Source organism: Euprymna scolopes, chromosome 2, assembly GCF_053919585.1.
Source record: "Euprymna scolopes isolate OS-2025 chromosome 2, ASM5391958v1, whole genome shotgun sequence".
Lineage (NCBI taxonomy): Eukaryota > Metazoa > Mollusca > Cephalopoda > Sepiida > Sepiolidae > Euprymna > Euprymna scolopes.
In genome coordinates this window covers 79480440-79494552 of record NC_136483.1, presented here as the reverse complement: position 1 = coordinate 79494552, position 14113 = coordinate 79480440, and the positions used below count along the sequence as shown (strand labels likewise).

The 14113-nt window shown below is 34.7% G+C and overlaps 1 protein-coding gene across 8 annotated transcripts in view; it reads left to right on the top strand.

Moving 5' to 3' along the window:
- Window positions 1-14113, top strand: part of LOC145292898 (putative E3 ubiquitin-protein ligase ariadne-2) — a 100704-nt gene that overhangs the window by 53849 nt on the left and 32742 nt on the right. For 6 of the 8 annotated variants that reach the window (XM_080139063.1, XM_080139097.1, XM_080139072.1 and 3 more), the window contains one exon: window positions 3551-3812. In XM_080139063.1, coding sequence (XP_079995189.1) covers window positions 3588-3812 — 225 coding nt within the window. In that variant the 5' untranslated portion in view covers window positions 3551-3587. The remainder of the gene's footprint in view (window positions 1-3550; window positions 3813-14113) is intronic. The other 2 variants (XM_080139080.1, XM_080139053.1) reach the window with 1 other exon arrangement.

Sequence of the window (14113 nt, the reverse complement as noted above, 5' to 3'; positions counted from 1 at the left end):
AAGAATCTTTGCCTAATTTCTTTATATACTATTCTACAAACCACCCCCATATCGAATGACTTATGCTCATTTGCATATCACATTATATTAAATCTCTTTAACTAATTACCTCGACCTTATTTACATATTGGAAATATTCTAATCATTTCAACTGTACTATTTACAAAATCTATTTAACATTTAATCTATCTTCTATCTATCTATATCTATCTTCTATATATCTATAAAAACAGATGTGTGTGTGCCACAGACGATTTCTGATTGGTTAATCCAATAATCACATCTCCTAAAAAACAATCGTTTCTACGCTCTTACCTTTACTATAAAATATTATGGCTTTATTTATTGTCCATCTTGGAAGGGTTTAATTTTTTAATAACTTGTTATTTACAAATTAAAAAAATACGAAACTAAACTACACGAAATACGCGCACACACGCACACACACGTTCACTACCGTCACGTTGTTATGGCAACCAAACCCGCTGACTTCTTTTTCTCATTTCACTCGTGGTCTTAAATTCATTTCGGGTTTGTATTACTGTACACATAGATTCGAATAAGTTGCCAAAAAACAAATATATAACAAATAAATGTTATCAAAGGCAAATTTTTCGTGTTTTTATTCAATTTAACATGTTTATTCAGCTCGAAAAGCATACAGTGTTTACCGATGTATTGGAAAATTCAAGATGGCGGCCGATTCTCTCTTTAACACGGTAAGTTTGGAAAAAGGTGTAATAAATAAAAAACCGGTTAAAATACTGTTAAAAACTCACTCAATATATGTTACCGTGACATAGGTTGACATATATTCGGCGGGTTTTTAATAGTATTTTGTATAGTTTTTTATTTATAACACCTTTTCCCAAACTTACGGTGTTAAAGAATGTGTGAGACGCCATCTTGAATTTTCCAACACATCGGTAAACACTGTATTCTTTTCGAGCTGAATAAACATGTTAAATTGAATAAAAACACGAAAAATATATCCAGTTTTTATCGGTTTTTTACCTTCTCTGCAGAAGTACAAAAAAAAAAAAAAAAAAAAAACGGAAGGTACTTTTACAGAATGTTAAACTAACCCTAACCGATGTTTTATGTTTAGTTTAGGAAAAGTCAGAAGAAATAAGTCATTATTGCATGAAATATACGTATTTAGTTGAAGTATTGTTTATGTCAATTCTTTCGAAGAAATTTAGCAAGAATACCTGTAAACCAGGAAATCGGTAAAATGTCATCATGGATGAATACTTGTCTATTATAATTTCTACCCTTGACAAAAACTTAGCCATAACAAGAGATTTATTGTTCAGATTGTTTTTGAGATTGATTTCTAAAAAGATATTTTATAAATAAAATCGACTTTAAAATTAAAGACTTAAATTACAATAATTGAATTTAAACATTCTTATTTCAATATTTGGCACATAACACCTGCAAAAATGATCACAATGTCAGGATTTCATTTTATTTCAGAATCGATGGCAAATACTAATATTTAACATTAGTTTATCATTTAAGCCGATAAAAAGCCCTTTTTTTTCCGAGTCATAAAAGGATTTGGAGTTTCCTAATCAACCTTTCGGGTGCAGTTGCACGCTCTCAAAATAACTAAAGTGTTGGCTTTAAAAAAATTGGTTCATTAAAACTAAACAGGTTTAGTTTTAATAAAAAAAAAAAATTTTTTTTAAATCGCTTTGGTAATTAGATATGTCGTATGGTTATCCCTAATCGCTGAATAAAACCGCTAACGAGTTGAATGATTACGACATAAAATTAAACTCGGGTTCCTGAAACGGAAACTTCGTTTGTTTTTGTTTTTTTCTTATCAATATATTTACATTGTTATTTTGTTTTCATTTTCAATCATTCGAACAGTTTTCTTTTTCAAGTAATCCAAGTTACAAAATTCCCACTGTTTACTATGCTAAAATCACAATGACTAATGTATACCTATTAACCCTTATCCTTGAGTGGCCTCTGGGCCTTGATAAGTGGTGACACCCATGTAAAAAAAAAAAAAAAAAAAAAAAAAATCACTCGAACAGTTTTCTTTTTATAATGTACAGTTTTAAAAGTTTAAAAACTATATAGTTTTTACTTCAGGAAAATTAATGGGTCAGTTTTTACGATGTGCCCTGTTAAAATACTGTTAAAAACTCGCTCAATATATGTTACCGTGACATAGGTTGACATATATTCGGCGGGTTTTTAATAGTATTTTGTATAGTTTTTTATTTATAACACCTTTTCCCAAACTTACGGTGTTAAAGAGGGTGTGAGACGCCATCTTGAATTTTCCAACACATCGGTAAACACTGTATGTTTTTCGAGCTGAATAAATATATTACATTGAATAAAAACACAAAAAAGATATCCAGTTAGGTAGAAAAGTAACTTATCTTGCCTTTGATAACATTTATTTATATATTTGTTTTTGACTATTTTTTCGAATCTATGTGTACAGTAATCTTGCCAGGATGCGGAGGAAAATGAATGAAGGGGGAGGGGAATAAAATAAAAACATTTTGGAAACAGAGTAAGTTTGAAAGAATTGCTTTGCACAGAAAGAAATTAATGAAAAAATAAAATTAAATTTCTTTTCTTTCTTGATTTTATTTTTAGTTTTTTATGAAAAAGGAAGTCAAAATTAAGACTATAAAAAACAATTTTTATTAAGAGCGAACCTCAGTCGTCAGGTCTGTAAAAAAAAGACGTGGAATAAATGTTTTCTAATACAAATTGTTTTTACTTATGTGTTCATTTGTCTCTTTGAAGTTCGTTTGTTTAATATATCGGTTTGCAATATAATTTTGTCATTCTGTCAGACTCAAATTTTAAATCTATATATCTATAAAAGTGAAAGTGTGTGTGTGTGTGTGTGTGTACATTTCCCTACGAAATAACTCTGTCAATTTTTAGTCTACAGACTCGAAATTTGATATACAGGGTACTGAGATTTGGAAAAATCTGTGATCGGTTTTTAGCCAGAAATTTGGCGATTAAGGGGTCAAAGTTCAACGATTTGAGCTTTGAGAACTCTACCAAACTTCTCCGACAATTTTGGGTCTACACACTTTAAATTTTAGATATAGCTTCCGTGGACATGGATCTAACTTAATAACTTGATTTGAGCCCAAAACAATAAATTTTCAGGGGTCATAATAGGGGTCAAAGTTTAAAAAATTACCCCCTTTTTTTTTTGCTCAGCATACACCTCCAAACACCCGGGCAACGCCGGGCACCCATGCTAGTTTGAATATATTTTGTTTATCCTTTCAGTTTCCTCTGTTGGATTATTTTTTGCAGAGTTGATGTTGCAGAATTCTTTCAATAAATTTTTTTTCTAGGTTGTTCATGCAGAGGCTTGCAACCATACATATAACACGACTCCCTGATATCAACTTTACGTAAATTTCTATTTACAAAAATTTGCTTTGATCTAGCTAAACCAATCAGAACCACTAATATCTCTTTCTGTAAAAATTCTACAAGATCTTTTGTTTATGTATGTTTTATTTTAATTATTTATTTACCTTTTTTGCAGGGTTTTTTTTTTTATAGGATTGTTCTGTTTTTGAATCATGTCTACGGAAATGCCAAGTCAAGGATCTGATCAGGATTCGGATTATGAACAATCTGACCAAGACGATGACCTTCTCTGTTACTACAACAATGATGTCAATGACCTTGAGATTGATAAACCGAAAAGTGATGATACGGAACAATTCGATTATGAGCTTTTAACGGTTGAAGATGTCGAGAGGTTGTTGAATGAAGAAGTTGAATATATTTGTAGTGCTGTTCATGTGAGTAAATTCAGTTTCTTTCCTACCTGTCCCCTTGGGCCTCCATTTTCTCCCAACTCTGTCCCCTTGGGTCTCCGTTTTCTCTCGACCTTGTCCTGTATCTTTTTCTCTTCTTAACCCCTTTTCTTATGGTGACTTGTTTTTTGTCCCACTTTCCAACAAGAAATAGTTAATATCACTTCATTTTAATAATCATTGCCAAAAAGGTTTAGATTCAGCTGCACTTTATCACCCCCCCCCTTCAATCAATCAGTGGCACATATGCAAAGTAAGTCATGCAGTTCACACAATTGTTTGATCACTGAATGTCCAGCAAATTGTTGGACTCTGGCCAAAGTAATTATCTAAGGAATTATTGCGCAAACCATTTTTTTTTTTTTTTTTTTTTTTTTTTTTTTTTTCATCTCTTGTAATCTAGCTACTCAGACTGAGCCTAACTTGCCTGTCGAGTGTATTCATTTCAAATTAAAAAAAAATGGCTTGGAATTTTTTATTGAATATTAATGATTTTAAATAAAAATAAACTTTTAGTGTTCATAAGTTTATGTGAATAACTTAACTGGCCTGACATTGGAAGATGTAGGTGTCCTGATTATTACTGATGATAGAACTATGGATTCTGCAAGCCTAGTTAGTTTATAAGATTATGCTTATCACATCTTACTTGGTGTAGATGTCTATTTCAGCTACTTCAATATATATTATTAAAAAAAAAAATCTGACAGTTCTTAAATGTTTTAATTTATTATCATACATTTTGTCTCTTACATATGTTGAATTTGGCTTTTGTGAGCCCGGTATAGTTGAGTTAGGTTTATGGCATAGCAACTTTTTTTTGGTTATTTAATGCCAAGTCTTTTTGTAAACTATTCGCTTAACTTTTTGTGCATTACTTGCTAACTAATCAAACATTCTTATTGATAACAGAAGAGAGCAAGAAATGTTCAGCATTGTGAAGCAACCATCTCCTATTCATTTAACGTCAACTATTCTCTTGTCCAGTGGTCAGATGTTTTTGATATTTCACAAGCTCCTTCATTTCTCTTCAATGAGTCAACTCTTCAAATTCTACTTTGTACAGTTTTGTGTAATCATTTAAGTTTTCCTTGGCCGACCGGTGTTCCTGTGATTTTAAGATGTCCGTGCTTCTGTAACGGTTTATCCAGGATGGTGAATGTTCTGCATGACCATACCAGTGTAATCGATTCAACCTTAGGATAACCTCTATGCTGGGCAAATGCAGCGCTTTCAGCAAATCCTCTAACCTGGTGTGCTGGATTTGATCAGATTTCACATTGCAGATCCATTTAATTATAGAGGGATAATTATACTGTAGTCGGGCAAGAGGACTCTATGAAGGTCCAGTATACGTGGATTAAAGATTGAGAAAAAAAAGTGCTTTTAAACTATATGCAGTGAATGACTTTGTGATTTTATTTATTAAAAAAAATTTTCTTTTTATAAAAGACATTAGTTTTAAAATTGTTTACGTACCAAAGTAATGGTAGAAACCCTAGATGATGACCTCTAGTCTGTATTAGAATGGAGGCCAAAATGAATGGTAACATTCAATGCTGCCAAGCCTAAGCTTCTTTCCTTTAATAATTACAAGCAACCTTCTCCACCATCAATAGCCATGGCTAGTGATACATTACCTGAAAGTACTTTGTTCAAACTCTTTGGCTTAACGTTGACAGGGAACACGAGTTGGAACAGATACATTGAGGGCATTGCCAGAGCTGCTGCAAGGAAGGTGGGTTCTTTCTACTGTAATAGAAAGTTACTTACCCCTGAGAATATCCTGTACCTCTACAAGACCACCATTCGCCCATGTATGGAGTATTGTCACATTTGGGCTGATGCAGCTGCTACTTATTTCGTACTCCTGGATAGGGTTAAAGTCTCCAACCTAATAGGTCCCGAACTGTCAGCTAGGCTTAAAACTCTGTCCCATCGACAAAATGTTGCATCTCTCTGCCTGTTTTGAACTACAAGCCCTTGTACTCCTTCGACGTAAATGCTTTCGACAAGTAGCAAAATCCTACCCCTTCAGATCACCAGATGCCAGAAAGCCTTTTACTCTAATAGTTTCTTCCCCAGAACTACTTTGGAATTCCCTTCCGGGTTCCTGCTTCTCTGACTGTACTTGCATGCAAAAGTTCAAGTGTAATGTAAACAGACATCTTGCTGCTCAACTCCCTACATAGTATCTCTGCAATTTATGTCCCAGATAGTAGCCCCATCAAAATGGCACTGTGCTTTGTTTGGGGTGAAAATACAATAAAAAAAAAAAATAAACCAATAAAAACGATGCTCATTAAAACTGCATTTCTGAAAGATGAATCATTGACGTGATATCACAAGATGCGTGTTCACACTTGACCACTGTGTGAACTGAAAAAAATTGCAAAGTGGAGCAGAAGTCCTGTTGATAATTGAACAAACATGAGGTCATTCTAGAGATGACCTGCTGCGGGATCTCCTCTCTTTCAATAACTGGTGCTACCAGATCAGGCTGTCTATTGGCTTCCTGAGACGAAATGCACCTACATCGATTTTCCGTTTTTGTTTCCTATTCTCTTTTGTAAAACTTAATTATGTTCTGCAAAAACAAAAACAGCCCCCTTCCCTTTTTTTTTTCCTACTTCCCAACCCCGTCAGTGGGGCATTAGAATACACTGACTGCCCCCTTGCAGAGAGTAAAAGTCCCTCAATGGGGCCACCTGTTGGCCGTAGGTGGCATCCCGTAATGTCTACGAAAAGGATCCTGGTGGCTGAACAACTGATACCTAAGGAAATAAAGGTATCAGTTGCAACACTCCACTTTGGCCTCGTACTGGGCCAGACGGGCAATCGGAGAGGCCCGATCCGATCAATCGGCTGGTCACGTCTAGCTCACCACTTATACGCATACAATCTACACCAAATCTAAATAATACACAACACTTCCCCATCAATACTGATCCCCAAACAAGTGGTGAAAGCGGTGGCTGAGGGTCAATTGTATATAGTGAACAAGGACTAGACATGGATGTTTTTCTCTGATCTTTCCCATATTTTACTTGGATGGGAGAAATTAAGATACACGAGTGCTCGAAGCCTACATTATGTACAAGTATATCATACCTGTAACCCTGTTGTAGCCAGGGCGAATGGGCTTCCCCCCTGTGCGCATCCCAAGTAGGGCTCCAAGGTGGGTGGGGAGCAGGGATGATGAATTAAAAAAAAACGAACCCAATATGAGTTATAAAAATCCAAGTAAAAAAAGATTTTTAGACAGTTCGGACAGTGACACGAATGAGGAATCGGATAACTATCCAAACTTCAAAGTAATGGAGTCAATTGGAGAAGTGCCTTTAACCAAACTCTCCCCCTTCAAGATAGAAAAAATACTATCAGAAAGGGTCAAACCTAAACTAGTGAAAAAATTAAGAAATGGTAATCTTTTGATAGAAATTCTTACCAAAACACAGGCAGATGAACTTTTAAAATGGAAACATTTTGACAATATAAAAATAAAAACGTACCCTCACAAAACACTAAACATATGCAAAGGAGTTGTGAAAAGCCCTGAACTTTCACTTTGCTCCATCGACGAAATCCGTTCAAATCTAAAAGAACAAAATGTAACGGATGTCAGAAGAATTCAAATTAAAAAGAATGGAGAAATGATAAACACACACTCATATATATTAACCTTTTACCAACAAAAAATTCCACAAGAAATAAAAATAGCCTATGAGAAACTAAGAGTCGAACCATACATCCCCAACCCACTGCGTTGCTTTAAATGTCAAAAGTTTGGTCATCATCAGGACCGATGTACACGCCAGCCAGTTTGTGGAAGGTGTGGAGAAAACGACAATCATATCAACTGTCAAAAAGCTTATAAATGTGCCAATTGTATAGAAAATCACAGTGCCTACTCCAAAGACTGTGAAATCTGGAAAAAAGAAAAAGAAATTGTTAAAATTAAACACTCATTAAACATCACCTACTCAGAAGCAAGGAAAAAGGCAGTAACAGCTAAATATTCCGAAATAACCAAAAAGAATATTCCCAACACAAATAAACACAATGACAATTATTGCACAACAAACCTCGATATTAAAATCCAAGACCTCACCAACCAAATCAAAATATTGATAAATACAATTGAAGAAATGAAAAAAAACTCACTGGAACCAAAAATCCAAACGCCACACCCAGTAGACCAGAAATAAATCCAAAAAAACAAACCAGAACCAAACTTAACTAAACAAAAACTACAAATAAACCCACAAATTCCCCTCTCCAATAGCTTTAAGATATTGGAGATAGAGAACTTTGAAGAGCAGAATACCAACAATAAGGAGAGTCCCTTAATCCCTCACAAGAGTTCTAATATAAAAACAGATAACAACAAGCAAAAAAATAAAGATTCTCCAAAAACATCCGAACAGACAAGAACAATAAATGGGAAAAATTCCTCAAAGAAAACCAGCCCCACAAAAACCAAACCACGATCTCGCTCAACATCTAAAAGCAGAGATAAATCAAGCATAAAAGCTAACAAACCAATTGAACACAAAGAACCAGAAGCCATGGAAACAGAAACCGAATCTACCAATGATAAAAAGCTCACAAGTGCTCAAACGCACATGAAACAGTCCAATGATTCAAATACAAGAACTACAGACCAAAATAAATTTAAAACCTCCTTGGAAACAATGGAAATAGAAGACAAAACTTCTAAACCCCCATAAAAAAGAAAACACCCCTATTCCCAAGACAAAAGGGAAATCAAATACATAAAATCTAAACTATGGCCAACAAAATAATCCAATGGAATTGCAGAGGTATAAAAGCCAACCGGAATGAATTACTTCTACTGATATCCGATCTGTCCCACAATAATATGCCTACCAGAAACCTTTTTAAAACCATCTGAAAATATCAATCTTCAAAGTTTTACTGAATACAACTATACAACAAATAACCCAAATAGAGCTTCAGGAGGAACATCCATTCTCATTAACAAAAACACGGCACAAAGCCAAATAAATCTACAAACTAACTTACAGGCAATTGCTGTCACAGCCACCCTACATAGAACGGTCACAATTTGCTCCATTTATCTGCCTCCAAACGACCCCATAGATGAAACCGAAATAGAAAAACTCATCAACCAACTCCCTCGCCCCTTATTATTAGGTGATTTTAATAGTCATAATGTTAGTTGGAGATGCTCAAACACAGATAGAAAAGGAATCACTATAGAAAATGTTATCAACAACAACAATCTATGCATATATAACAACAAAAAACCAACCTTTATTCACTCCGCTACAAATTCGTCCTCAGCAATTGACCTCTCTGTAAGTGATCCTAGTATCTTTATAGATTACAATTGGACAGTGCATATAGATACCTGTGGAAGTGACCACTTCCCAATAACTTTAGAACATTTTGGTCCTGAAATAATCTCAAAAATTCCTCGTTGGAACCTTAAAAAAGCTAACTGGAATGAATTCAAATTACTATGCAAACACAAACTCCTACCTGAAAAATGTGAGAAAGACCCAATCACTCACTTTACAGATACCATTATCTCAATAGCAGAAGAATGTATTCCTAAAACAAAATCATCAACCAAGTATAATCGTCCCTGGTTTAATAATGACTGTAAAAAGGCTATCAGGCTACGATGTGCTGCATTAAGAAAATTCAACAATCAACCAACTACTCAGAATTTAAACAACTTTAAAATATGCAGGGCTAAAGCACGGCGAACAATAAACGAAGCCAAAAGGGAATCATGGAAGAATTTTGTGTCTAAAATCAATAACACCACCAAAGACAAAACTGTATGGAATACGATTCAGAAAATATCAGGAAAAAAAACACCAGTTCCCCTCTCAACCACCTCTGTGTAAACAATAGTAAAATAACTAAAAAAGAGGACATGGCAAACCTGCTTGCAGATACTATTGCAAATAATTCATCTTCTAAAAATTACGATAAAAAATTCCAGATCTTTAAACAGGAATCAGAAAAAACCAAACTGAACTTTAAAAGTAATAATGAGGAAGAATACAACAAACCTTTTACCATCTATGAACTAAAGGATTCATTAAAAAAAGCCAACAACACGGCTGAGGGACCTGATAAAATAACGTATGAATTTCTAAAACAACTACCAGATGAACCATTAAAGTATTTACTTTCTATTTATAATGACATCTGGCTCAATGGCAATCTTCCAGCCATATGGAAACAAGCCACAGTCATTCCTATACCAAAACCAGGAAAGGATGCATCTGACCCCTCCAATTATCGCCCCATAGCTCTAACAAGCTGTGTGTAAGATCATGGAGAGAATGGTCAACACCAGGTTAATTTGGTTTCTGGAAACAAATAAAATAATAACTAATTTTCAGTGTGGCTTCCGAAAACATTGTAGCACAACAGACCATTTAATTCCTTTAGAAACTTTCATCAGAAATTCATTTATACAAAAAAAGCATATGACTGCTATTTTCTTTGATCTTGAAAAGGCGTACGATACCACATGGAGGTATGGCATCCTGAAAGATCTCAAAGAAGCTGGAGTGAAAGGAAGACTACCCATCTTCATCAACAACTTCATAAATAATAGACTATTCAATGTCCGTGTAGGAACATGCCTATCGGACATCAAAGAACAGGAAACGGGAGTTCCACAGGGAAGTATTTTGTCGGTAACATTATTCAGCCTAAAAATTAACAGTATTGTTGGATGCATAAACCAAGGCGTGGATTGCTCTCTATATGTTGACTATTTTTTAATTGCATATAGCTCAAGACATATCCATATAATTGAGCGTCAACTTCAACAATGCATTGACAAAATAAAAAAAAATGGACAACTAAGAATGGCTTCAAATTTTCCATTAACAAAACAAAATGTATGCACTTTTGTCAACTAAGAAAACTGCACCCAGATCCTCTTTTAAAACTAAATGATATTCCGATTCCTGTTGTAAATGAACATAAATTCTTAGGGTTAATACTAGACAAAAAACTTACATTCATCCCTCATATAAAACATCTTAAAAATAACTGTAATAAAACCCTACAGCTAATGCGGGTCATTGCCCACACAGATTGGAGAGCGGACAGACAAACCCTATTAAAGTTATATAGGTCACTAGTGCGATCGAAACTAGACTATGGTAGCTTCATTTACGGTGCCACCAGAAAGTCGTATATAAAGATATTGGACATCGTTCAACATCAGGGCCTCAGACTTGCGCTGGGAGCCTTCCGAACTTCCCCCATCGATAGTCTCTATGCAGAAGCCAATGAACCCCCATTATCAATTCGACGCGACAAACTAGCCTTGCAATACCTGACCAAAATTCTCTCTTGCCCAGAAAATCCTGCTTATAACTGCATTGCAAACTCACTAGATTACTCGCTCTATGATAGAGAAAAATCACAGCCAACAAATCCAACCTCTAACTGTACCTTCAATCCAAATTACCAAAATCTATATTACCAAAAAGTAAAAGCTATAAAACCTTTTGGTCTCCGTACAAAACCACTAGTAGAAGATGCAGGTATCACAATCACCAATATCCATAATGTCAACCAACTAAGCCTTCCACCCTGGCTACTAAAATACCCTGAAATCATCCTTGAATTAAATAACCTCCCAAAAAATCAAACCCATCCACTAACCTATCAAGAAAAACTCCTTATCATTCAGGAAAAATACCCAAACCATCAGCACATATACACAGATGGGTCCAAAGACAGCAACAAAACCGGATGCGGAGTTGTATCCACTAACATTACCTTACAGAAGTGACTACCAGACCCTGCCTCAATTTTTAGTGCCGAAGCCACAGCCTTAGATATGGTACTAGATCTCATCACTGACCTTACCCACAACAAATTTATAATTTTTTCAGACTCCCTATCGGTACTCGAATCCTTAAAGAATAAAAATTTAAATAACCCACTACTCATCAAACTGCTACAAAAAATACACACTCTCTCACAAAACAAAAGTATCAAATTCTGCTGGATCCCCAGTCATTCTGGAATTCAGGGCAATGAAAAAGCTGACATAACTGCCAAAAATGCTTTAAAACTCCTTAAAAGCAATATAAAAATTCCACATTCTGACTACAAACAACAAATAAATAATCTGATTATGAAGAAATGGCAAGAAAGATGGAATAACTGTCCAAATAATAAACTTTTCAAGATCAAGCCCACAATAGAAGAACGATTACCAGATGCCAGAAGATCACGTAGAGAGGAAGTGATTTTGTCCCGTATTTGCATAGGACATACGCACATAACCCACTCCTTCCTGCTAAAAAAAGAAGACCCTCCAGAATGTTTTGCATGCCAAGAACCTTTTACAGTAAAACACTTTCTTTTGGATTGTGGCGATCTCGCGCATATCCGGCAAAATTGTTACCATGTCAACAATATGAAAGAATTATTTAAAAAAATAAACTCCAACAAAATACTAACATTTCTGAAAAAAGTAAATCTATATAAAAGAATATAACTTTAATTCAATCCAACTTTACACCCCACCCCCAAAAAAGGAAGGAAGCACATCACCTAATGATACAAAAAGTCTGATTTGACTCACTGATTAAATTAAAATATCTATTCCAAAAAAAAAAAAAAACTATTCGGCATTAAATAACCAAAAAAAAAAGGTTGATATGCCGTAAAACCAAACCAAACCAAACCAAACTCTTTCAATAAAGGACAACATCCATTGCATATTCCCTAAGATGTTCATGTCACATCCTGAAATTCTATCAAACATCACTTTCTCTTCTGTTTGATTTGTGGTGAAATTGGTTACACGGCACCTTAAAGCCACACTGTGATATTCATTATGAATGACGAACAAGAATTAAATCTCTATTTCTGAACTGCGTTGTTCATAATATTTGAATTCTTTTGATATTCTTTGATTGATCATTTATCACTGTTTCATATTTATTTCAATTAGATTAAATATACAAAAAATCGTTAAGTGCTTGAGTATGTTACATGGATGTTAGGATTGGAGGGAAGTGAGGTTGGTAGTTGGTAGGATGTTACGTATGCAAGAGGTTATTGATGCAAAATTAAGTAATAAGTGTAGAAGAGGGTGCCTGAGGAAGTAAGGGGGAATGTTGTGATGGGAGAGGGGAAGAAGGAAAAAAAGTCAACAGCTGGAGAAAGGCTTACCTGAAACGTGTGAAAGTAATAGGTGTGGGTAAGGAAATCTTGACAGTTCTGTATTATACAAACGAAAAAAATATATTGAATTTCAAGTAAAACAATTGGTACCTACATAATTGTCATGTCATAATTATGGACATATTCAACAATTATGGACATAAATTTTTATTTATTGCGGACTATTATCATCTTTTTCTTGTTTTTACGTTTCGGCCAACTATTCCCCTGGCCTTCGTCAGGTGGTAACTGCGACGGACAGGAGCTCTGAATCTCTTGACTGCATTCACTGCCTTTCGTAGTTGTTGTCCTCTCACCACATTTTTGGCCAAGTAAGCCTCTGGCCAGCTTTGGATAGGATTGAAACTGTTATCTTCAGATAATTCTTACCTGGAACCCTAGAGATTCAACGTCTCTATCAACTGTGCCACATTGAATCTCTACGGTTCCAGGTAAGAATTGTCTGGAGATAGTGGTTTCAATTCTCCCCAAAGCTGGCCAGAGGCTTACTTCGCCAAAAATGTGGTGAGACAGCAACTACAGAAGGCAATGATTGCAGTGAATGCAGTCAGGAGATTCAAAGTTCCTATTCGTCGCGGTTACCACCTGATGAAAGCCAGAGGAAGAGTTTGCCGAAACGTTGTGAAAACAACTAAAAAAAAAAAAAAAAAAGATGAGGATAATGGTCCGCAATAAATAAAAATTAATAAACAATACTCATCTCAGTGAATTCCAATTAAAATAATTATGGACATATTCAACAATTACAGTCAACAATTCTGGAAACCGAGAAAGGAGAAAAATAATTTATGAAAAACTTTTTTTGCTAAAGTTTATACAAGGAATAAATTTTGTCCAACATTTTGAATTACATTCATCACAACGTAAGCAATCGCACTTAATTATCTCCCATGTCAGCTTATCTATTTTAGTAAATGTAAGATAGTGATTTCCCTTTCTTTCATAAATTTTTTTTTTCATGAATAATTTTTCTACCTTACCGTTTTCCTTAATTTTTTGATGTTACTATTTGTGACTTGTTAATTACATAGACACCATTTGTTTCACTTAAAATCCAAATTTTT